Below are 21,989 nucleotides of genomic sequence, written 5' to 3' on the forward strand. Positions count from 1 at the left end.
TCTGTGCCTTGGTTTCTCCAGTTGTAAATGATGATAGCACCTACATCATTAGGGTTTTTGTTGTTGTTGTTTTGAGATGTAGTCTCCCTCTGTCGCCCAGGCTGGAGTGCAGCGGCGTGATCTCGGCTCACTGCAACCTCTGCCTCCATGGTTCAAGCGATTCTCCTGCCTCGGCCTCCAGAGTAGCTGGGATTACAGGCACTCGCCACCATACCTGGCTAATTTTTAGTAGAGACGGGGTTTCACCATGTTGGCCAGGCTAGTCTCAAACTTCTGACCTCAGGTGATCCAACCACCTCGGCCTCCCAGAGTTCTGGGATTACAGGCGTGAGCCACCGCACCTGGCCCCACATTAGGTTTTTGTGAGAATTAGTTAAGACGCTAAGTGCTTGCACAGCACCTGGCATAGCAAATGCTCAGTAAGAGGAGGCAGTAGAGGTGGTGGCTGATGGTAGTGAGGGTAATGATGGTGAACTGAAATCTGCCTGAGCCCCAGAGGTTTAAGATGCGGGGATTTACCTGAAAACCTTCAGGCCTCCCCCAGACCCGGTAAAGTGGTCCTTGATCCCAGAGAGCCCTCTGGTGGCTAATCTGTGAAGGCGCAGGCTGCGGGCGAAAAGGGGAAGGCAGGGCCTGGTGGACTAAGAAGGCGTCCCCCATCCTGGAGAATGGGAGGCAGGGAGGTACTGTGTGGACATCCCAGGCTGGGTGTCGGACCTGAGTTGGGGTCTTGCCTCTGAAGTTCTGGCTGTGAGACCTCAGACAGTCCCCTTCTCTGTGGGCGTTAGCTGTGCAGAACATCAGGAATGAGGAAGGCCAGGTCAGTGTTTCGCAAAGATGAAAAGGGGGCCCCGACAGCCATTTTTCAGTCTGAATGGTTACATATTTTCATGGTATCAGGAGAAAATACCCTCAAATCCTTTAGTGTAGAGATATTATTAAGATGAATAGAGAATATTTTGTAAACATCTAAAGATATTTTTGAAGTTATTAAGTTAATAATAGTACAAGTGGCTGGGTGCAGTGACTCACGCCTGTAATCCCAGCACTTTGGGAGGCTGAGGTGGGTGGATCACGAGGTCAGGAGTTTGAGACTATCCTGGCTAACACAGTGAAACCCTATCTGTACTAAAAATACAAAAAAATTAGCCAGGGGTTTAGGCACATGCCTGTAGTTCCAGCTACTTGGGAGGCTGAAGCAGGAGAATCACTTGAACCTGGGAGGCGGAGGTTGTAGTTAGCTGAGGTCGCGTCACTGCATTCCAGCCTGGGTGACAGAACAAGACTCCGTCTCAAAATAATTAATAATAATAATAGTACAAGTTGTATTCTATCAGGACAAAAATTATGAAAGTGATAAGCAAAACAACAGAAATTTGGGCAACAATGGATAATTTGTGATATCCTGCACCGCCCTGATAAATTAATCCTATCTATATGCTACCTGTCCTTTTTTGCTGTTTGTTTTTTGAGACAGAGTATTGCTGTGTTGCCCAGGCTGGAGTGCAGTGGTGCGATCCTGGCTCACTGCAGCCTCCACCTCCCAGGTTTCAGCAATTCTCCTGCCTCAGCCTCCCAAGTAGCTGGGATTACAGGCGCCTACCACCACACCCAGCTCATTTATTTTATTTTGTTTTGTTTTTTGAGACAGAGTCTCACTCTGTCACCCAGGCTGGAGTGCAGTGGCTCGATATCAGCTTACTGCAACCTCCACCTCCCGGGTTCAAGCGATTCTCCTGCCTCAGCCTTCTGGGTAGCTGGGACTACAGGTGCAAGCCACCATGCCTGGCTAAGTTTTGTATTTTTAGTAGAGATCGAGTTTCACCATGTTGGCCAGGCTGATTTTGAACTCCTGGCCTCAGGTGATCCACCTGCCTTGGCTTCACAAAGTGCTGGGATTACAGGTGTGAACCACATATCCAGCCTGGTGTTATTTTCTCTCATACAGGTCACCATCTATTGTTTATGCTTCAATAAGCTTTCCATTTACATGTATTGCTCACGACAATATGAGATAGCTATTATTCCATATTACTTACTATCTTCATCTTACTGAGGAATGAGAGGCCCAACTGAACTTTGACAAAGGAGCAAAGGCACCACAATGGAGCAAAGACAGCCTTTTCAGCAAATGGTGCTGGACAGCTGGACAGCCACATGCAAAGAAAATGAATCTAGACACAGATCTTACATCCTTCACAAAAAAATAACTTAAAGTGAATCATAGACCTAAATGCAAAACTATAAAACTCCTAGATGATAACATAGGAGAAAACCTAGAGAACCTGGGTTTAGCAAAGACTTTTTGATTAAAACACCGAAGGCACTATGTATAAAAGAAATAATTGATAAGCAGGACTTCCTTAAAATTAAAAACCTGTAGGATGGGTGCAGTGGCTCATGCCTGTACTCCCAGCACTTTGGGAGGCTGAGGCAGGTGGATCACCTGAGGTCAGGAGTTCAAGACCAGCCTGACCAACATGGCAAAACCCTGTCTTAACTAAAAATACAAAAATTAGTTGGGTGTAGTGGTACACACCTGTAATCCCAGCTACTCAGGAGGCTGAGGCAGGTGAATCGCTTGAACCCGGGAGGTGGAGGTTGTGGTGAGCCGAGATGGCACCATTGCACTCCAGCCTGGGTGACAAGAGGGAACTCTGTCTCAAAATAAATAAGTAAATAAAAATAACAAATAAATAATGAGGGAAGCTATGCATGGGAGTCGGAGTTATATCTCTGTACCTTCCATTTAATTTTGTTGTGAGCCGTAAAACTGCTCTAAAAAAATTCTCTTAAAAAATGAGAGGACAAGTCATATCTGCTGGAGGCCTCATAATTAGTGTGTGACAGAGCTGGGCTTGGAATCAAGCCTGACCCACCTCAGAGCCACTGCCTGCGTGGTGTCTCCCACGGGCATGCCTTCTTTGCCTGGCTGGATTGGGAACTTAAAGGCAGGGACTGGGCTTTCCTATCTTGGTGTCATCATGGTTGCCTTGTGAAGTCACATTTAGCTGGTGACTACAGGTGTGCTGTGGAGTAGCAGCCACAGGCTGACTCTGGGTCCCAGCAGGGCTGACTTCTCAAGAATTGTGATAGTTAAGTCCCTTCTCCGTAACTAATGCCATGCAGTGCAAAGGGTGCTGGCAGGGGCAGGAGGCCCCAGCTCTTGTCCTGGGCTCTCAGCTAGCCTGCTGCTTAGTGGACTCATCACTCAGAGCCACTTGAACCACTGCAGACAGTTGTATCAGAGGCAGAGGGTTCTTTCCAAATAGTTTCCTAGGCCCCACCCCCAGAGGTTCTGGTTTTGTGTCTGGGGTAGGTAATGTTGCCAGGTCGGGACTCTCTGTGCTTGACAATCCCTAGGATCCCTCCCAGGTCCCCAAATCCATGAATCTTGGAAGGACCCGTGGACCCTTGCATCATCCCCCGACCCCAAACAGGCTAAATGACACAGAAAATAACAGTAAAAAAGATACTTTATTGTTAAAAAAAAAAATGACCAATGAAACCATGTATCAGTCACTCACACTCACAGTCACACATACGGCCGCAAACCACTCACACAAATTGGCTCTCACCCACACAGCTCCCTCTCGCTTGAAGCAGCAGCCCTGTGGGCAAGTCTCCATTGCTCTCCCTTTTGACTTTTGTCTCCAGAAACAACACACATGAAAAGGCAGTGGACCACAGGGAGGGACTGAAAGGGAGGGAGTGGTGGGGCCACCAAAGGCCACAGAGGCCTCTGGTCCCCGCCACTCCTGGCTACATACACTCTACACATGTGTACACACATACTATCCGTGGGCACCCACATGTGTAGACGTGCCCACAATGACCCTCCATGCATAGGGTTGAGTCACTGCAGGTAACACTTGATGGGCAGGCGTCTGCGATGGAGAGACAGGCAACGGCCAGTGTCCAGCCTGGACCCTGGGGTCCAGCTCCCTGCTTCCAACCTGCCCTAAACAGGAGTTCTGAGTTCCTTGTGTCTAGGGAAGAAAAATCCCATTGAGGAAACTCATCCAGACAGCAAGGTCAAAAAGTGCCTAATAATTTTTTAAATGAAGAATTAGTTCCTTCCTTCCTTTGGCCAAAAGTGCCTGGGAAACTTGGGATGAAGAACCCAGAGTTCCATGAGGTCTGAATTCTGTCACAAAGAAACTTCAGAGCTGCGTAGACTCCTGGCAGGCCCTGACTGGCAGACCATCGTGTGACTCTGAGGCGGGTCCTGGTCCTCTGCGTGTGGGCTGCAGAGCGGGACCTTTGGGGCCCAAGGCCCAGCGATGCTCCTCGGAGTCCTCGTTGCCCTCCATCACCATTTTCTCCCCGGTGCAAAGCACAGTGCTTGACGTGGAGCCGACACTTGACGAAGACACCATGAGTGCTCGACGGAGGCAGGAGCACAAGTGACTGTGCCTGCTCCCCTGCTGCTCACCTCAGCCCCTAGGAGGATGCCGCGCAGCCTGCCTCCAAAATGGAGCTGTGGGCAGGTGTGAGAATGCGTCTTGGGGAAGCTGAGCCAGCACAGTAAATCAGGCTCATCCCCGGGGACTGAGAGATGGCAGGTCAGGAAGACCGCCCATCTCTTGCCCACCCCGGGAGTCAATTGTTCCTGGTATTCCAGGGTCCCTGTTCTAGGCATGCCTCTCCCCTGGGGCCCTAGTGCTGTTTCTGGAGCTGGAGCCTCCGCTTCCTTCCACTCTCAGGGAATAGCCGGGGGACCAGAAAAGCACGTTTCAAGGGACAGCAGCCTGGGCTGGGGGTGGTGGCTTCCCTCCCACCTTCCCAGCCACACTCAACTCACCCCCTACGAGGCAGGAAGAAAGAGCCAAGTCCAGTCCTTGGCCTCCCACCTGCCTTGCTCTGGGATTGGGAAGCTAGAACATGACCTCTTCACAGCTCCCATAATCACTCTCCACCATATCAGAGCCCTCATAGTTAGGGGGCACCCGGGGCTGGCCCTGGCCTGCAAGAGGTGCCCCCTCCACCTCACAGACAGCATAAGAGGGCCCAGCTCGGCTGAGGCGCATACTCACCCCCTTGTAGCCCCCCTCTGCCAGGCTCGGCCCTCCCCCTCCCTGCCGGAACTGTGAGTGGTAGTAGCTGATGGCCGTGTACTCATTGAGACAGGGGGCAAGCAGGCGCTCCCGGGGACTCGGGGGCCGAGAGGGCATCAGATCTTCCAGGTTCTGGTTGCTGTAACGAGGCGGGAGAGGTGCCCGCTTGTTTTCCATCTCCAGGGGGAAGGGGAAGCCCCCATAGAGGCCAGCGGGCTCTGGCATCACGACTGGGGTTGAGTGGCGGTGAGTCGAGGGTGGCAGAGGGCCATGGGTCACTTCGGAGTGCGGGTATTCCCAGCGTTCATTCCTGGAGTAAGTAGGGGGCCAGACCGTAGCTCCGCCAGGGTACACTGAAAGGAACAAGAAGACAGGGTCAGCTCATTTTCCCCAGGGAGGGTTTCAGCTGGCCCTATAGCAGCTATATATAACCTAGCGTGTGGTGGAGATGGGCAGGGGGAGCCCATCTGTGCAGGTTGTCTCTGGTGGCTTAGGTTGATGATATATAGAATCTAATAGGGGCAAGTTCAAGGCTAGAGGTTTGACCCAAGGCCAGCCCATTTTGCAAATCCCTGCCACTAATCTGAGGGTCAGTGAACAAGGGAAGGATTTGGATGGCTCCATGCAGCCTACTCCTACAGCTTGGGATATGGGGGTCCTCCAAAGTCCTACTGGTGAGTTTTATCCCCTTGACTGAAGGAAACACACGCAGTTTGTTTGACTCACAGGTGTGATGGACTCTATCATAGAGAGTGATGAAATGAAATCGGGAGACCAGGAGCCCTTGGTCCTAGCCCTGCTTCTGCTATTGAATAGTTGGGTGAGTTAGAACAAGTCACTGCATGTTTATGAGCCCCACTTTTCCCATTTCACACACAGTGAAAATACTTATCGTAACTGCTGATGATTATGCCAAAACATAAAGTGCTTTACTAATGCACCTCCTTTTGAGTCAAAGATGAGAGGAAGGTGAGATTCCTCCTCTTCGTCAGCCAGGTCTGGCCCGAGGCTGCTGCACTTCCAGATTGGGCAACCGGAAGCCTGGACCACTGCTTCTCCTTTCCCTTCCCAGAAAAGCACAAATGTGCAGAAGCCCCCTTCTCACTCCTGGGATTTTATCCAACCGTATGCGAGTTCTACAGATTTCTATCACGAACTTCAGTCCCATGGAGTGACTTGGAATGTGGAGGAGTGCAATAGAATGAGTCACAGAAACCTGGCTTCTGCTCCAGCATCAGTGCGCTGTAACCTTGAACATATCTCATCATGTCCCATCCCAAGGGGTTGGATGAGTGGTGGCTAAAAACGCCTGTGCCTCAGATAATGGAGTGTTTAGGACCACCACCCACTTCCATCAATCCCAGAGGCTAAGCGCCTATGGCTATACTGACCCATCTCCTCACCGGACCAGGTTCTCTTGATGACGGGCTCATTGTCAGAGTGGGAAGGGACAGCAGCTGGCGGGAGTCTGGGGGGAACACTGCAGACCACTGGTCGTTGCTTGGAGTTGGGTGCAAATGTGACGAGCTCATTTGGAACTGAGGTCTTGCTGGGCTCTGGTTGGTTCAGGTTGTTGCAGGAGCTGGCACTCAATGGGTTGAGCTCAATGGCAGGCATGGCTTGGGTGTCAACACCAACACTCCTGGCCAGGAGGTCTGGGTCCTCCATGGCCACAGGCTTGTGAGACTTGCAACGGCGGCAGTAGTAGAGAAGCCCGACAGTGCTTATGATAATGAACACTATGGTCACTACGATGATCAGTAACTCCTGCTGCCCCCAGTCCCCCCTTTTGATCTCGGGAGTGACTAGGCAGTGTCCTTCCGAGCAACCCCTTGCCTCCATTTCGCACCTGCAGAGACGGAGAAGTAGTCAGGGGGCCGAGTCAGGAAATTGCCCTTTCCATGTCCCCTCTTCCAGAGATCTATGGTATAGAGACTGCTTCTCACAAAACCTACTGTCTTGGTAAACTATGTAAACTATGTAAACCAGTAAACTATGGGTCCAGCTACATCTTCATTTGTGACCATTAGGATCTGGGCTCAGGGAATGTCAGTTATTTTTCCAGCAATAAGATCTATGCAGTGGATACACTCTGTCATGAGGTCAGATTTCCACCCATATCACTGCAGTAGAGACATTGACATACCAGCTGCCCTCTAGCAATGATGTCAGGGTTTCAGATACAAGTCAGCATTGCCCAGTAATAGTAGCCAGGCACCCGTGTTCCCTGCTGTACTTTACCAGGAGCCAACAGATAGCTACCTTACAACGCACAGATCAGCTACCTTACAATGGGCAACTTGCTCAGAGAAAGCATGTGATCTCTCAGGGTACCTCTAGCTTGGCATTCCTTTTTTTTTTTTTTTTTTTTTTTTTTTTTTTAAAGACTCAGTCTCACTCTTGTCTGCCAGGCTGGAGTGCAATGGCATGATCTAGGCTCACTGCAACCTCCGCCTCCCAGGTTCAAGCAATCCTCCTGCCTCAGCCTCCCAAGTAGCTGAGATTACAAGCGGCTGCCATCATGCCCTGCTAATTTTTGTATTTTCAGTAGAGACAGGGTTTTACCGTGTTGGCCAGGCTGTTCTTGACCTCCTGACTTCAGGTGATGCCCCCACCTCAGCCTCCCAAAGTGCTGGGATTACAGGCGTGAGTCACCATGCCCGGCCCCTCTAGCTTGGCATTCCATGGTGTAAAGCTCCAGGGAAACTTCTGTGGCCAGCTTTATCCACTTTTGAGGGATATTGGGAAAGTTTACCCCATCCCATCTGAGTCCAAAACATTTCTCAATGCCTGAAATTTCCCTACCAGTTGTTTGTTATTTTGGGTTAAATGGTGTCTTCCCCCAAGGTCCTCTTTTAAAATACAGACACCACTTTCAGCTGTGAAATGTTCTCCCAACACATCTCGTGAATGACTAGCATTCCCTACTGCAAACCAGGGCAGGAAATGGGGCAGGACACACCAGTTGCTGAGTAAAAGGACTGGTGTCAACCAGGCATGGTGGCTCATGCCTGTTAATCTCAGCACTTTGGGAGGCTGAGTCAGCCAGATCACTTGAGGTCAGGAATTTGAGACCAGCCTAGTCAACATGGGGAAACCCCATCTCTACTAAAAATACAAAAATTAGCCAGGTGTGGTGGCTCATGCCTGTAATCCCGGAGGTGGAGGTTGCAGTGAGTTGAGATTGCACCATTGCATTCCAGCCTGGTCAACCGAGCAAAACTCCGTCTCAAAAAAGAAAGAAAGAAAAGAAAAAGAACTGGGGTAATCAACATACACAGGGTAATCATGGGAAAGCCCTCTCCCTGCTTGGGCCTCAGTTTCTCCAGCTGTAAAATGAGTGGGTGAACTACATCACTGGCTCTTACACACAGGCTAAGAGCAAAGGGATCCATTGCGGGCTTATTAAAAGTAGAATCTAGGCCCATTCTTAGAGATTCTGATTCAGTTGGTCTAGGTTGGGTCTATGAATCTATATTTTTCATGTCTCTTCCGTGATTCTTTAAAGGCTCCCAAGTTTGGGAGTCATAAAACCAGATAACAGTTAAAGTCTCTTTTCCTCTAGGATTCTAAGAGTGATTCTGTTTCCCTTGCACTGCCACAGCCCCACGTAGTATGAGGCATAGACAGCTTGCAGTGGGGGTCCAGGCACAGTAGTGCCTGCCCAAGTGGAACCATTTTCCCCAGGCCACTGAGAAGTTCACTTCAGTCATTTTCAGACTGCAGCAAGGATCAGAACTACCTGAGGAGCTGGCTAAATGTGCAGATTCCTAAGCCCAAACTGGTGAATCTGAGGCAGATTAGGTGAATCTGGCAGAATAGGGCTGGAGAAATCTCTAGCAAGCAGCTTCTTCGTCCAGAAGTGTTCTGATACAGGTGGTTGGAGGGAGATGCCCCAACACAAGAGTCCCCAACCCCTGGGTCACGGACCCATACTAGTTCGTGGCCTGTTAGGAACAGGGCTGCACGGCAGGAAGTGAGCAATGGGTGAGCCAGCATTACCACCTGAGCTCTGCCTTCTGTCAGATCAGTGAGGGCATTAGATTCCCACTGAAGCATGAATAGTGCATGTGACGGATCTAGCTTGCATGCTCCTTACAATGATCTAACGCCTGATGATCCATCAGTGTCTCCCATCACCTCCAGATGGGACTGTCTAGTTGCAGGAAAACAAGCTCAGGCTCCCACTGATTCTACACGATGGTGAGCTGTGTAATTACTTCATTGTATATTACAGTGTAATAATGATAAAAATAAAATGCGCAATGCATGTCATGTGCTTGAATCATCCTGAAACCATCTTCCCCTTCTCCTGCCTGGCCAGTGGAAACAAGGTCTTCCATGAAACTGGTCCCTGGTGCCAAAAAGGCTGGGGACCACTGCCCTAGCACATGGGAAAGGCCTGGAAGCCAGGTCCCTGCAGCACTCTCCCCTGGCCTCCCACTAGACTTTCTAAAGGTCAGAGCACAGAGCTCATTCCCTAATGGTGCCAAACCCACGGTGAGGAGCCCATGGCAGGTGGCCTCCCCTGGGATTACCTGTCTCCGGTGTAAGGATGAGGGCAGTTACAGGAAGCTCCTTTGGGGGAGAGGATGCAAGTGCCACCTTCCAGGCAGGGTGCAAAAGTACAGTTCTCCCTTCCTTGTTCACAGTGCTTCCCAGAGAACGGCGGTGGACACTTGCAGACATAGCCTTGGAGAAAGAGTAGGGAGGTGAGAGGGCGCACTGGCCTAGCAGTTAAAGGAGACCTGGCCTTGGCAGACTTGCGTATTCACACAGCCATTCAATTACTATTTATTTATTTGGTTGTTCCCCTCTGTGCCCAACACCGTACTGGGCATTGGTGCCCTGCTGAACAAGAGCACTTGGTCCCTGCCCTCAAACAGGTTACAGCCCAGCAGAGAAAACAGTCACCTAAAGCATAGTAATAAACAGGATAATAATTATAGACACGAGCTTAGTGCTGATCACTGTTCCAAGGATCTTCCTGTGTTGGCTCATTTGATCCTCACAATGACCTGAGATCGCTGTCACTATCCTCATCAGGGGACAGGTACAAAGGGATGGCAAATGAGGAAAGGAGGCACAGAGAGTGGATGGGATTTGTTCAAGGTCACACAGCCAGTAAATGGTAAAGCAGCTAGCTATAATATCAATATCTCAGTAATTATAATAAAATTAGTTTTATTGAAGGGAAATGCTGGGAGAGGTGGAGAATGAAGCTAGCTTGCTCTAGGGACCTGGGAGATATTTCATTTGAGATCTGAAGGATGAGTAGAAATTAGCCAGGCAAGAAGATAGAGAGCAAAGAGATGTTTCAGGCGGAAGAGAAGAGTGTGTACAAAGGCTAGGGAAGAATGTGGCATGGTCAAGGAACTGAAATCACACCAGGGTGAGCCAGACCAGTGAGGGACAGGGAGAGTAAGAGTCACAGCCTGCGAAGTGCAGGAGCCACATGCAGGGATTGGGACTGTATCCTAACAGCACAGGGGCCACTGGGCAGTTCTTAGCAGGAGAGTGCCATGCACAGATCTGTGCTGGGCAAAGATCACTCTGGCTCCTGCTGGAAGGTGGAAGTCAGGGAGAGAAGCCAGAGAACAGGGGGGTGGCTGGTGCCACAGTGAGAGGTGATGGGGGCTTGGGTCAGAGGGATGGCAGTGGGGCAGGAGAGCAGTGATGAACTCCTTGGGTATTTTGCAGGTAGAAATAACATATGATTAGCCAGACAAAAATCAGGAAGTAGGATAATGCGAAGTGTTGACAGGCATGTGGGTACATAGGAACCTCTCACTCTGCATGTGATGTATAGATAGCTGTGGCCATGCTGAGAGCAATGTAGCTCCATTTAATCAAAATAATTATTTGCATACTTTGAGCATGTGACTTCCACCCCTGGGTATGGGGCGTGTGTGTAGGAAATTCTCACACAGGTTGACAAGGGGACACACAGGAGAATGCTCACTGCAGCACTGATGATGGGGATGGGTGTTTGGACTGGGAGGGTGGAGAGGGAAAATGTGAGTGCAGGCACACGATGGAGTATTGAGCCAGGTAGAAGCAGTTAATGAAAATTGCTCATGGCAGCATTGACGGACCTTAAAAATACGGTGCTGAGAGAAAGTGTAAACAATATATACCACTTACATAAATTGGAAATTCAAGCATATGAAAAACAACATGTGTTTTGCAAGAACTCATTCAAAACCTTTACATGTCTGCCTCTAGTGTTGGGGAAGGGGAAGGGAGTGGAATATAGGTCAGAGGAAAATGAAAAAGAGACTGTGCATGGACCAATGATGACACTAATGTGTGTGATTAACTCAGCCGTCTGTCCCTGAGGTCCCCATTCATATCCTCCCTTGTCCCCTCAAAAGTAGAAAGATAGTTTTCATTGAGGGGAAGGGATACTCCTGGCTTCCCTAGTCTAGATCTAGCAGATTCCAACCTGTTACTCACAAGGTAGTGAGGGGAAGAGTGAGAAATTTGGAACGAGGAAGCTCTGAGATCTCCACCCTGACACATTTTTCCCACCTGAAGAGCCTTCTGCGATAAACCCTGGTGTCAGCCTGGCACCCCAGCCCTCACCTGCCCCATGGGTCCATGAGCACTTCCCACCATTGAGGCACGGGTTCTGGCTGCAGTAGTTGCTTTGGGGGCAGCACTGGGTGAGGGCTTGTGTCTCCAGCAAGCCTGCCACCGTCTTGTCGGGGACCAGCAGTTCTAGAGCCTCTTCATTGACCACGACAGCATCCAGGCAGCCTTCAAAGCCCTGGGAGACATTAAAGGAAGAATGCGACAGGACGAGGCCGCCCAGCAAGAGGTGTCTTTCGGGCCTCAGGCCACGGCAGTTCTCTGGGACCACAAGGGAGGTGTTGCCCATGCTGTCAACCATCAGGCGAATGGAAGTGTCCATCTCCTCCACCAGGATGGAGTGCCACTCATGGTCATTCACATGGTGCTGGGAGGAAAGGTTTCCATAGAAACCACCCAGGCAGTGGTATTCCAGCTGGAGCACTCCACTGGCCAGCTGCAAAGAAAACCCAAACAGCCATCAGCAAAGCCAAGGAGCCCTTGTAAACCTGCTAACAGGCTGCCAGTTCAAAGAATGTTGTTCGTATTTTCATGGGTAGGAGGGGTGGCGTTTGGTGATTTTCAAGGCTGTTTTAGACACGGCATTTGCAGAGCATAAAAGCCCTCAAAGTGCTTTTGTGTTGATGGTCTCTCCTTTGCTCTCACCACACCCCATGGGATGGTCTGGGTGGGGGTGACATCTCCATTCACAGATGAGGCAACTGAAGCCCAGAGATACTTTGCTAATCAAGACCCTGTATTTTGAATGCTTCTTCACAGGTCTTTCCAGAGTTCCACACTTGTGAATGTTGGTCTTCAGGGATTTGAAAAACCTCCCTCCCATTCACACTTCCTTATTCAACAGCTTAGCAGTACTCAAAATAGGTCTCCAAGACCTTATCAGGGGAGCCACAAGGGCAAAGTATTTTTACAGTAATCCTAAGAGTTGATTTGCCTTTTTTATCTTTGTTTTCTCACAAGTATACAACAGAGTTTTACAGACACGTCGTCACAACTGATGAATGCAGAAGTAAATATGAGAAGCCAGCGATCTTCTGTTAAGCCAGACAAAAGAGAGGCTTGCAAAAATGTCAAACAATGCCACTCTTCCCTTTTATTTTGGAAAGTAATAATTTTTCATAAAAATGTGGTAATTAAAGGCATGCACTCATATATTGATTGCAGCACTTTTCACAATATCAAAGACATGGAATCAACCTAAATGCTCAACAATAGTGGGCTGGATGAAGAAAATATGGTACAGATACACCGTGGACTACTATACAGTCATAAAAAGGAATGAGATTATGTCCTTTGAAGCAACGTAGGTGGAGCTGGCAGCCATTATCCTAAGCAAACTAACACGGGAACAGAAAACCAAAAACTGCATGTTCTCACTTACAAGTGTGAGCTAAACACTGAGTACACATGGACACAAAGAAGGGAACAATGGGCAACAGGGCCTACTTGAGGGTAGATGGTAGGAGGAAGGTAAGGATCAAAAAATTACCTATCAGGTACTATGCTTATTCCCTGGGTGATGAAATAATCTGTACACCAATCCCCCATGACACATCAGTTACTCATATAACAAACCTGCATATGGACCCCCGAACCTAAACTAAAAATTGAAAGAAAAAAATCAATCAATTAATTAATTAATTATTGTATTTATGTTAACATGTGAGTTTCTTATTATTTCCAAATAAATTAATAAATATTTTTCAATGTCTCAGTTTTAATTTCCAATACTGAAAATGCTGATAGTTATAATCCACATAAACAAAACTTCCCTGGAATCCTTAATAATTTTCAAGAGTATAAAAAGTCCTGAAGTAAAAATATCTGAGAACCACTGGGTTGAAACATTTTAATTCACTTCATTCCCAAGAGGTAGGACTGCCTGTGGCCAAATACTTTTCTGGTGACTTTGGGCCAGATAGAGTTTTCTCTGTTGAAATTTGAAGATCTAACCCAGTGTTTCCTACACATTGGCCATCTGTACACCACCTCTCAGATTTTTGCCCTGGTTGAATACTACCTATACCTTTATTTACTTTAAAAGGAGACAATACTATTAGGGTAAATAGAAAACCAGCACACTTGTCATTTAAAAAGGGGGATAACAAAAATGAATGCAACTCAAGTAAAACATTGCAATTAAATAATGTCTTTTTATCTGTCTGGGACCAGAAATCTGTTGATCCCACCATCTTTTCACTGTCTCCCACCTCTGTAATGTCCTTGTTCCTCTCCTTATCCAGCTTAAGTTCCATAGTCAATCATCTTAACTACTTCCTTCACTTCTCCTTTTTATTTATTTATTTTTTATTTGAGACAGAGTCTCCCTCTGTCACCCAGGCTGGAGTGCGGTGGTGCAATATAGGCTCAGTGCAACTTCTATCTCCCGAGTTCAAGTGATTCTTCTGCCTCAGCCTCCTGAGTAGCTGGGATTACAGGTGCACACCACCAGGCCCAGCTAATTTTTGTATATTTAGTAGAGACAGCGTTTCACCATGTTGGTCAGTGTGGTCTCGAACTCTTGACCTTAGATGATCCACCCGCCTCAGCCTCCCAAAGTGCTGGGATTACAGGCATGCACATACTCTTGACCTGTCTGTCTCTTTCTTACTTCACAGAACTCACTTGGTAAACCCACAACTATGGAAAAATCTGACTCTCCACCTGCTCTATACAGATATGGAGCAGAACATGCCTGGAGAAACACATGCAGCCTTGCTCATGAGTATCTCTTTAATTTCATGACCATGGGTCTCAAATGAACCTTTAATGCTGCCCAGCAATCACACTCCCTTCCTGAGACCATCTACTCTTCCAGATGACTGTTTTCACTAGGTCTGTCTCCTGAGACCCCTAATGCCTCCCTCCCCATCCCCACTCTCAGCTGATCATCTCACATCCTACGGGAATGGGCAGGCACTTTCACCATCACATCTATCCACCTTAGCTAAATCCAATCTCTCCATTTATTCACTAGATTCCACCCCCTCACCTCCTCAAGGCTCTACTGATTCTCCATCCTCTTTCCTACATCTTTGTTCATTCATTACTGAATCATTCCACAGCATAGAAATAGGCTGTTATTGCTCTCATCTTTACTGTCAAAAATATACCTTCTTTACAGATGATAATCTTTATTTTTTTAAAGAGATTGTCTTCACTTCAGTTTTCCAGCCACGTATTTTCCTTCTTTGCTCTCTCCTTTCAGCAAAGTTTCACCCCAGCCTACCATAAATGGAAACCACTGGTGTCAGGGGATTCAGTGATTTCTGTGTTGCCAAATCACTTCCCATCTTACTGGCCTCTCAGCAGCAGATCACCCAGCAGGTCACTCCTTCTTTCTTGATACGTGTTCTTCACTTGGCTTCCTACATACGATACTCCCTGGGTTTCCTACAACATCACCGGTTTACTCATGTTCAGTCTCCTTTATTGAATCCCCCTCTTCCCTCAGACCTGCTAATGTTGGAGGGTCTCAAGGAGTAATCCTTGGCCTACTCTCTTTTCCATCTGCACTGCTTGGTGGTCTCCTCCCATCTCGTGGCTTTCAGTACCATGTATACGCTGAAGACTCCCAGATCCCCATCTCCAGCCTAGACACCTCACAACGTTAGGCCTGTCCTTCCAGATCCACTCGGAGGTCTAACGGGCATCTGAAACTTACACATCCAAAACTTCACCCTGATCTCCCCTTCCCAGACCTTATATCCACCCATACCCTTCCCCAGGCCTGCTGGCACAAACTCCATTCTTCCGATATCCCAGGCCAAAATCTCACTCCTTGCATTCTCTCCCACCCTTCACTTAAAGGAAATCCTGTTGGCTTTGCCTTCAAAATCTTTGCAGAATCTGACATCTTTCCAATTCCTTTATCATCATCCTGGTCTAAACCACCATCCTCTTTCATCCAAATTATAACAATGGCCTCCTGACTGGGTATCTCTGCTCCTATCTTTGTTTCTCTAAAGTTGATTCTCAAAAAAGAAGCCATGATGACCCTTTATATCAGATCGTTGCAATTATCTTCTCAAAATCTTCTAATGCCTCAATTTTGTTCAGAATAAAAGCCAAAGTTCTTACAATGTCCTACAAGACCTTTGTAGATATGCCCCATCCCATTACATCTCTGACAAACTCCTCCTCCTACTGTTCCCTTTACTCACTTCACTGGAGCAGGTAGATCTCCAAGCCATCGCATAAACATGCTTAGCATTCTCCTGCCAAAAAAGCTTTTGCATTGCTATTTCCTCTAACTAGAATGCTGTTCCCTCCAGATGTCCATAGAGCTAACTTTCTCACACTCTCCAAATTATTGCTCAATTATTATCTCAATGAAACCTTCCCTGGCCACTTTATTTAAAATTGTAAAATTGTAACTCTGGCTGGATGTGATGTTTCATGCCTGTCATCCCAACACTTTGGGAGGCCAAGATGGGCAGATCACATGAGGCCAGGAGCTCGAGACTAGCCTGGCCAACATGGAGAAACCTCATCTCCACTAAAAATACAAACAAAACAAAACAAAACAAAAAAAATTAGTGGGCATGGTTGTGCACATCTATCCCAGCTACTCTGGAGATTGAAACACAAGAATCACCTGAACCCAGGAGGCCGAGGTTGCAGTGAGCCGAGATCATGCCACTGCCTTCCAGCCTGGGTGACAGAGTGGACAGACTTTGTCTCAACCAATCAATCAATCAATCAATCTGCAACTCTTCTCACCCCCTGATGCCCTTTATCCAGTTTTTCCCTTTTGCTTATAACACTTATCAAATTTGAAAAAATTCTGTAATTTTCTGAGCTATTATGTTTATGTTTATTGTCAGTCTCTCCCCCAGAAAATGAAAGCTTTAAAAGAGATTTCTGTCTTTTTCACTGATGAGACCCAAGCACCTAGAACAGTGCCTGTCACATAGTAGATGCTCAATAAATCTGTACTGAATGAATTAAAATCTAGTGGCCAAAGTTGGCTTTCTCTTTGTTGCAATAGTAGATTGGGGCCGGGTGTGGTGGTTCATGCCTGCAATCCCAGCACTTTGGGATGCCGAGACAGGCAGATAACCTGAGGTCAGTTTGAGGCCAGCCTGGTCAACATAGCAAAAACCCATCTCTACTAAAAAAAATACAAAAAATAGCCAGGCGTGGTGGCATGTGCCTGTAATCCCAACTACTCAGGAGTCTGAGGCAGGAGAATTGCTTGAACCCAGGAGGCAGAGGTTGCAGTGAGCTGAAATCACACCACTGTACTCCAGCCTGGGCAACAGAGAGAGACTCTGTCTCAAAAAAAAAGAAAAAGAAATGGTTAACTGGCACATGTGATAGAGGTGTTAAAATTAGATAGGCAGACTGTGACCTTCTACATGACAAAATCCAAAGGACTGAATGATTATTACAAAGAAAATTTATTTTTCTTCCATGTGATTCCATGTGACTTCATGGATTTGTCATCTTGGGAACCCACAGTGGTAGGCCATCCCCCACTCCCTGGGAAACACTGGCCTATTACTCAGCAAAAGTGGTAACGGCACCAGGGCTAGGTGACCTCATCCATCTCCATTTCTATCTTACCCCACAGAACAAGCAGCACCACTCGTGGTTGTCCTTGGACGTATATCTCCAGGTTGAGTGGCTGTGGCCATCCAGGATGGGTCAGTCATGTGGCCCAACAGTCACACCCAGAATCCCTTAAAACTGTGTAGGGATTTCTTTGCCAGAAGTGGGCTTCCTGACATTTCTCGTGCTGCACCCCTACCTCCCCAGCCTGGGACACCCATATGAAATCTCTCAGGCTGGCAGTGCCTTACCTTCAGGGAGATGGATGCTGTTTCATTGGTGAATAGGAGAATGGCCTGTGGCTGAAGTGTTTTCAGGTAGAAACTGATGTGCCAGTTCCGAGCCGCTGGGGGCCTGTACCACACGTAGCTCTGACCACTGAACCTTGCAGCTGTACCTGAGAAAGCAACCAAAGCTGTCACTTCCACTTGAAGTGGTCCCCACTGAGCCCTTGGATTGACTTTGTCTTATTCAATCCTTGGGTGGCAGACAGAGTCATTGCTCATATTTTATACATGAAGAAACTAGGCTGGGTGCCAGTTGTGTTGAACCTTTCCAGTCTCACGAATAGAGCCAGACAGGAGCGATCCCCCTACCTTCTGCTGGCTGCAGGGACCCCTGCCTTAGGTCCCAGCCTGGGTCAAGAATATGAATGTTAAACCATTAAGAAAGCAAAAGTCATCCAGGTGCGATGGCTCATGCCTATAATCCTGGCAGTTTGGGAGGTTGTGGCGGGAGGATCACCTGAATCCAGAAGTTCAAGACCAGCCTGGGCAACAGAGCCAGACCTCATCTCTAAAAAATAAAATAAAAATAAAAATAGCCAGTCATGATGCCACATACCTATAAATCCAGTTACTTGGAATTACATCCTCTCAGCTGAGGTAGGAGTATCACTTGAGCTAGGAAGTCAAGGTTGCAGTGAGCCATGATCTTGCCACTGCATTCCAGTGTGGGTGACAGATGGAGACCCTGTCTCTAATAATAATAATAGTATTTTTTTAAAGAAAGCAGAAATCAGGCCAGAAATATAGCGAATCAAGTGTGTGAAAATTAAAGTTTTTATCCTACATAGTTTCCGTGTTATTTCTGGCATCACTTGGGAATGTAAATTTTGCATTTATGTGTGATTTTAGACCCACAAAGGTTTTTGCCTCAGGATATCTCCTTGTATCAGCAGGAGCTAATCATTTAGGTAAACAATAAAATGCTGCTATGATAAAGAGGTGGGCAGTGATAGACTGCATGGCCAAAACTTCTGTAAAGTCTGGCATCCTCCATCCTGCCTTAGCAATGGCTAATGCACAGTTGCATATTATGGAGTAAACTTCAGTTTCTTAAGCTTCTTTGACTGTGGGACACTCTTATGTGGACCACCCTTGGGAAGAGCATTCTGTTGAACCCTCTTTGGGGAGCACTGCCCTCCCCAGATCTTAAAAAATCCACCCTCCCCAGAAGTAAGTCCAGCTATTAAATCCCCAAAACCCCAGTGTGAATAAGCTTATCGGTTGTCAGGGGACAAGGATGAGAGGTCCAGCCTCCAGATACCTAGCAAAGAAGAATTGTTGAAGACAGAGAACAAAGGCCAAAAGGTGGAAAGGAAGAACCAGACAGGATGAGGCACAAGGGATTATAACATCCACAGATTCCAGCCGGATGCAGTGGCTCACAGCTGTAATCCCAGAATTTGGAAGGCCTAGACAGGCGGATCACCTGAGGTCAGGAGTTTGAGACCAGCCTGGTCAACATGGTGAAACCCTGTCTCTACTAAAAATACAAAAATTAGCCAGGCGTGGTGGTGCTTGCCTGTAATTCCAGCTGCTCAGGAGGCTGAGGCAGGAGACTCGCTTGAGCCTAGGAGGCAGAAGTTGCAGTGAGCTGAGATCACGCTACTCCAGCCTGAGGGGAAGAGCAAGATTCTGTCTCAAAAAAAATCCAAAGAAGTCCAAAATTCCCTGACACTGGCAATTTCATTGTAGTAGGTACTTATTGTATGTGATATTGAAGATGATCTAGATCAGAAATTCCCACACCTGGCTGGAGATCAGGAGCAGCTGGAGAGTCTTTATGACACAGAATCCTAAGTTATCCTCTCAGAGTCTGATTCAGTAGTTCTGGGCAGCACATGGAAATATATGTATTTTAAAAATATTACCATCATGGGTGTAACAACTGGAAGGTGGGTGACAAAGGAGGCTTCTGAGATAGTCATATTCTTTCCTTGATCTGGGTGCTGGCTACACAGGTATATTTGCTTTATAAAAATCGTTTGAGGTGTGTACTTATGGTACATGAATTGGTTTCCTGTATGTTTTACATTTCACTGAAATGTTAAAAAATAAAATAAAAAACCTCTTTCCAACTGATTCTGGTGATCAGCGAATTTATCTAGTATTTCTTCAGTGCAAGCCCTTGTACCTGCTACTTCATAATTAAATGCCACCTCTAGGACTCACTCAGGACCTTCTACATAAAAACCTCTAGAGGTGACACCCACGAGCATGTCTCTTTAAAATCACACTCTCCAGGAGACTTTGCAAAATCTTGAATTTTGGAACCCCTGCTATCTGATGTCAGGTGGCCAAGAGAGACCCCTCAGCCATCTTGGCTTTCTCTGCAGCAGGCTCTGGGGCAAGAGACACATAGAAGGAAATCCCCTCCCCAACAGAGAGAAGCCCTCCCAGCCTAAATCGAGTGGTCCCTGGACAAAGTCCACAAATCTTCTGAGAAAGAATATCCAGAATGCCAGGCGGCTGGACCCATAAAGGGCAGGGCAGGGCAGGCCAGGCGGGGGCGCTGGTGAGCTGAAGGCCATGTCACTTTCCTTTAGCCAATGCTCCTGAGCTGCTCCCTTGGTCTTAATGCCAGGGGTGCTGAGTGAGTCTTGCTAGAAAATGGAGTGCCTAAAGAGCTTATGAAGAGTTCAGGCTTTAGAGTGGGACACACAGATGTTTGAATAACCAGGCCTTCACTGGAAGCTGTACAGTTTCAAGCAAACTAAATCTCATATCTCAGTATCAACTGCAGATGAGATTGACAACCCTGCTTTTAGGGCTGTGGGGCCCATTAGTTTAGGTGACACCTACACAGAGCCTGGCATACAGGAGGCTCCTTTAGCAACAACTGCTACCATGGGAATGACAGTGACCATTGATCTGGGGCTTATGATGGGCCAGCCATGGGTTAAGTGCTTTCATAACTATTATGTAATTTACCCCCAAAACCAACTCCAGGAGGTGGATGTTATTGTTTCCCTATTTTACAGATGGGAAACTAAAAAGCTCAGAGGGTTTTAACATCACACCCAAGGTTACACAGCTAGTGACTGATGGAGCTAGGGTTTGAACCTGAGCTGTCTGAGTCTAAACCTTGAGCTTATAACCAGCAGACTATGGTAATAATAGTAGCAGTATTAGTAACTCACATTTATTGAGCCCTTTCTGTACATTAGGCACTGTTGTAAGCAAGCACTTGATACATAATACTGATTTAATTACTACAACAGCCCAGCTCAAAGGCACAGAGAGGTGAAGTAATTTTCTTAAAGTCGCCTGGTTAGTAAGTGGTAGAGTTTGGATTTTAACCCATGAGGTCTGAAGCCACAGCCTGTGCTCTTAGCCATGATGTTAAACTGCATATTGTATTCTTACTGTTATTTTCTTAATCTCAAAAAGGAGCTGAGAATTGGGTATTATTCCGTAACTAGATTTTGTGAGGCCACTACCTGTCTTATGGTGATTGGTGGCCTTTGGTCTTATTGAAACTTCCCTGAACTCTCCCACAGCACCTCGGTGGAATCTGCATGCTTAGAGTCAGGCGGGCTGAGCCCAGCACTGCTGCTCATCCCTTGGGAAGATGCTGTGCTCACCATTGCAGGAGCAGCTCCTCTGCAGGCGGTGCCGCGGGGTCAGGATGCTGAGCCTGGCGGTGCTGTACGTGGGCCCAACCTTGGGGTCCATGTGCACTGTGTCATGGCAGATTTGACCCTGGCAGGTTGGCCCCTGGCAGGGCACCACGGGCATAGCTGACCGCATCTGAACCCCCACTGCATGCTCCATCTCCTTGGCTGAGTGAATGATGATGGATGCCAGCTCCTGGAGCTCATAGAAGGTTCCAGAATGCCCCTCAAAGACCAGGAGCACGTCCACACCAGCCACGGCCTCTGCAGGCTGAAGGCTGGCCAAGTGAATGTTAGCCCGTTTGATGTCCAGCTTGTGGCTGAGGAACCTCTGCAGGTTCCGCCAGTGGTCACTCACCAGCTCCTCGGGGGTGAGCTGGTAGAAGCCCATCCACACGGCCTGCTGCAGAGCCTCCCTTCCCACATGCCACACGTACACGTGGACCCCAGCAGTCGTGGTGAAGGTCCCGTCGCTGACCGTGACGTTGAAAGAGTAGCGGCCACGAGGCAGGCTCTGGGAGGCGATAATCTTGCCATCGGGCGCACCCACTGAGAAGTACCTGCCCAGGGTCTCCTCTTCTGCCAGGCTGTAGGTCAGCGTGTCCTGGGGGTCCCGGTCTGTGGCATGGATCTTACCCACCATGCCACCCTGGAACTCCTCCTCCCCGACAGTGATGAAGATCTCCAGTGGGAGAGCGGAGGGTGCGTAGTGGCTCTTCTCTGTGACATGTACACGGACAGACGTCGAAGACGAGAGGGGAGGGATGCCACTGTCTGATGCCTGTGGGCAAGACAAACACTGCTGTCCCCTAACGGAACTGCAGCGCTCTTGGGCCCGACTGAGGCTGGGCCTCCTTGCGGAGCCACGTCTCTCTGCCCCACACCCAACT

The 21,989-nt window shown here is 48.0% G+C and overlaps 2 protein-coding genes across 6 annotated transcripts in view; one reads left to right on the top strand and one right to left on the bottom strand.

Moving 5' to 3' along the window:
* SLC36A1 (solute carrier family 36 member 1) overlaps positions 1-21,989 on the top strand; it is a 124,318-nt gene that overhangs the window by 64,430 nt on the left and 37,899 nt on the right. The window lies entirely within an intron of this gene.
* FAT2 (FAT atypical cadherin 2) overlaps positions 3,459-21,989 on the bottom strand; it is an 89,484-nt gene continuing 70,953 nt past the window's right edge. For 3 of the 5 annotated variants that reach the window (XM_012471557.2, XM_012470155.3, XM_012469484.2), the window contains 6 exons: positions 21,070-21,880; positions 17,453-17,598; positions 11,643-12,084; positions 9,596-9,749; positions 6,449-6,906; positions 3,459-5,410 (listed from right to left, as the gene is read on the bottom strand). In XM_012471557.2, coding sequence (XP_012326980.2) covers positions 4,878-5,410; positions 6,449-6,906; positions 9,596-9,749; positions 11,643-12,084; positions 17,453-17,598; positions 21,070-21,880 — 2,544 coding nt within the window. In that variant the 3' untranslated portion in view covers positions 3,459-4,877. Of the gene's footprint in view, positions 5,411-6,448; positions 6,907-9,595; positions 9,750-11,642; positions 12,085-17,452; positions 17,599-21,069; positions 21,881-21,989 lie in introns of those variants that run through there. The other 2 variants (XM_012470883.2, XR_010338793.1) reach the window with 2 other exon arrangements.

This window comes from Aotus nancymaae, unplaced genomic scaffold, assembly GCF_030222135.1.
Source record: "Aotus nancymaae isolate 86718 unplaced genomic scaffold, 86718_ANA_hifiasm-v0.15.2.pri h1tg000064l_1, whole genome shotgun sequence".
Classification (NCBI taxonomy): Eukaryota; Metazoa; Chordata; class Mammalia; order Primates; family Aotidae; genus Aotus; species Aotus nancymaae.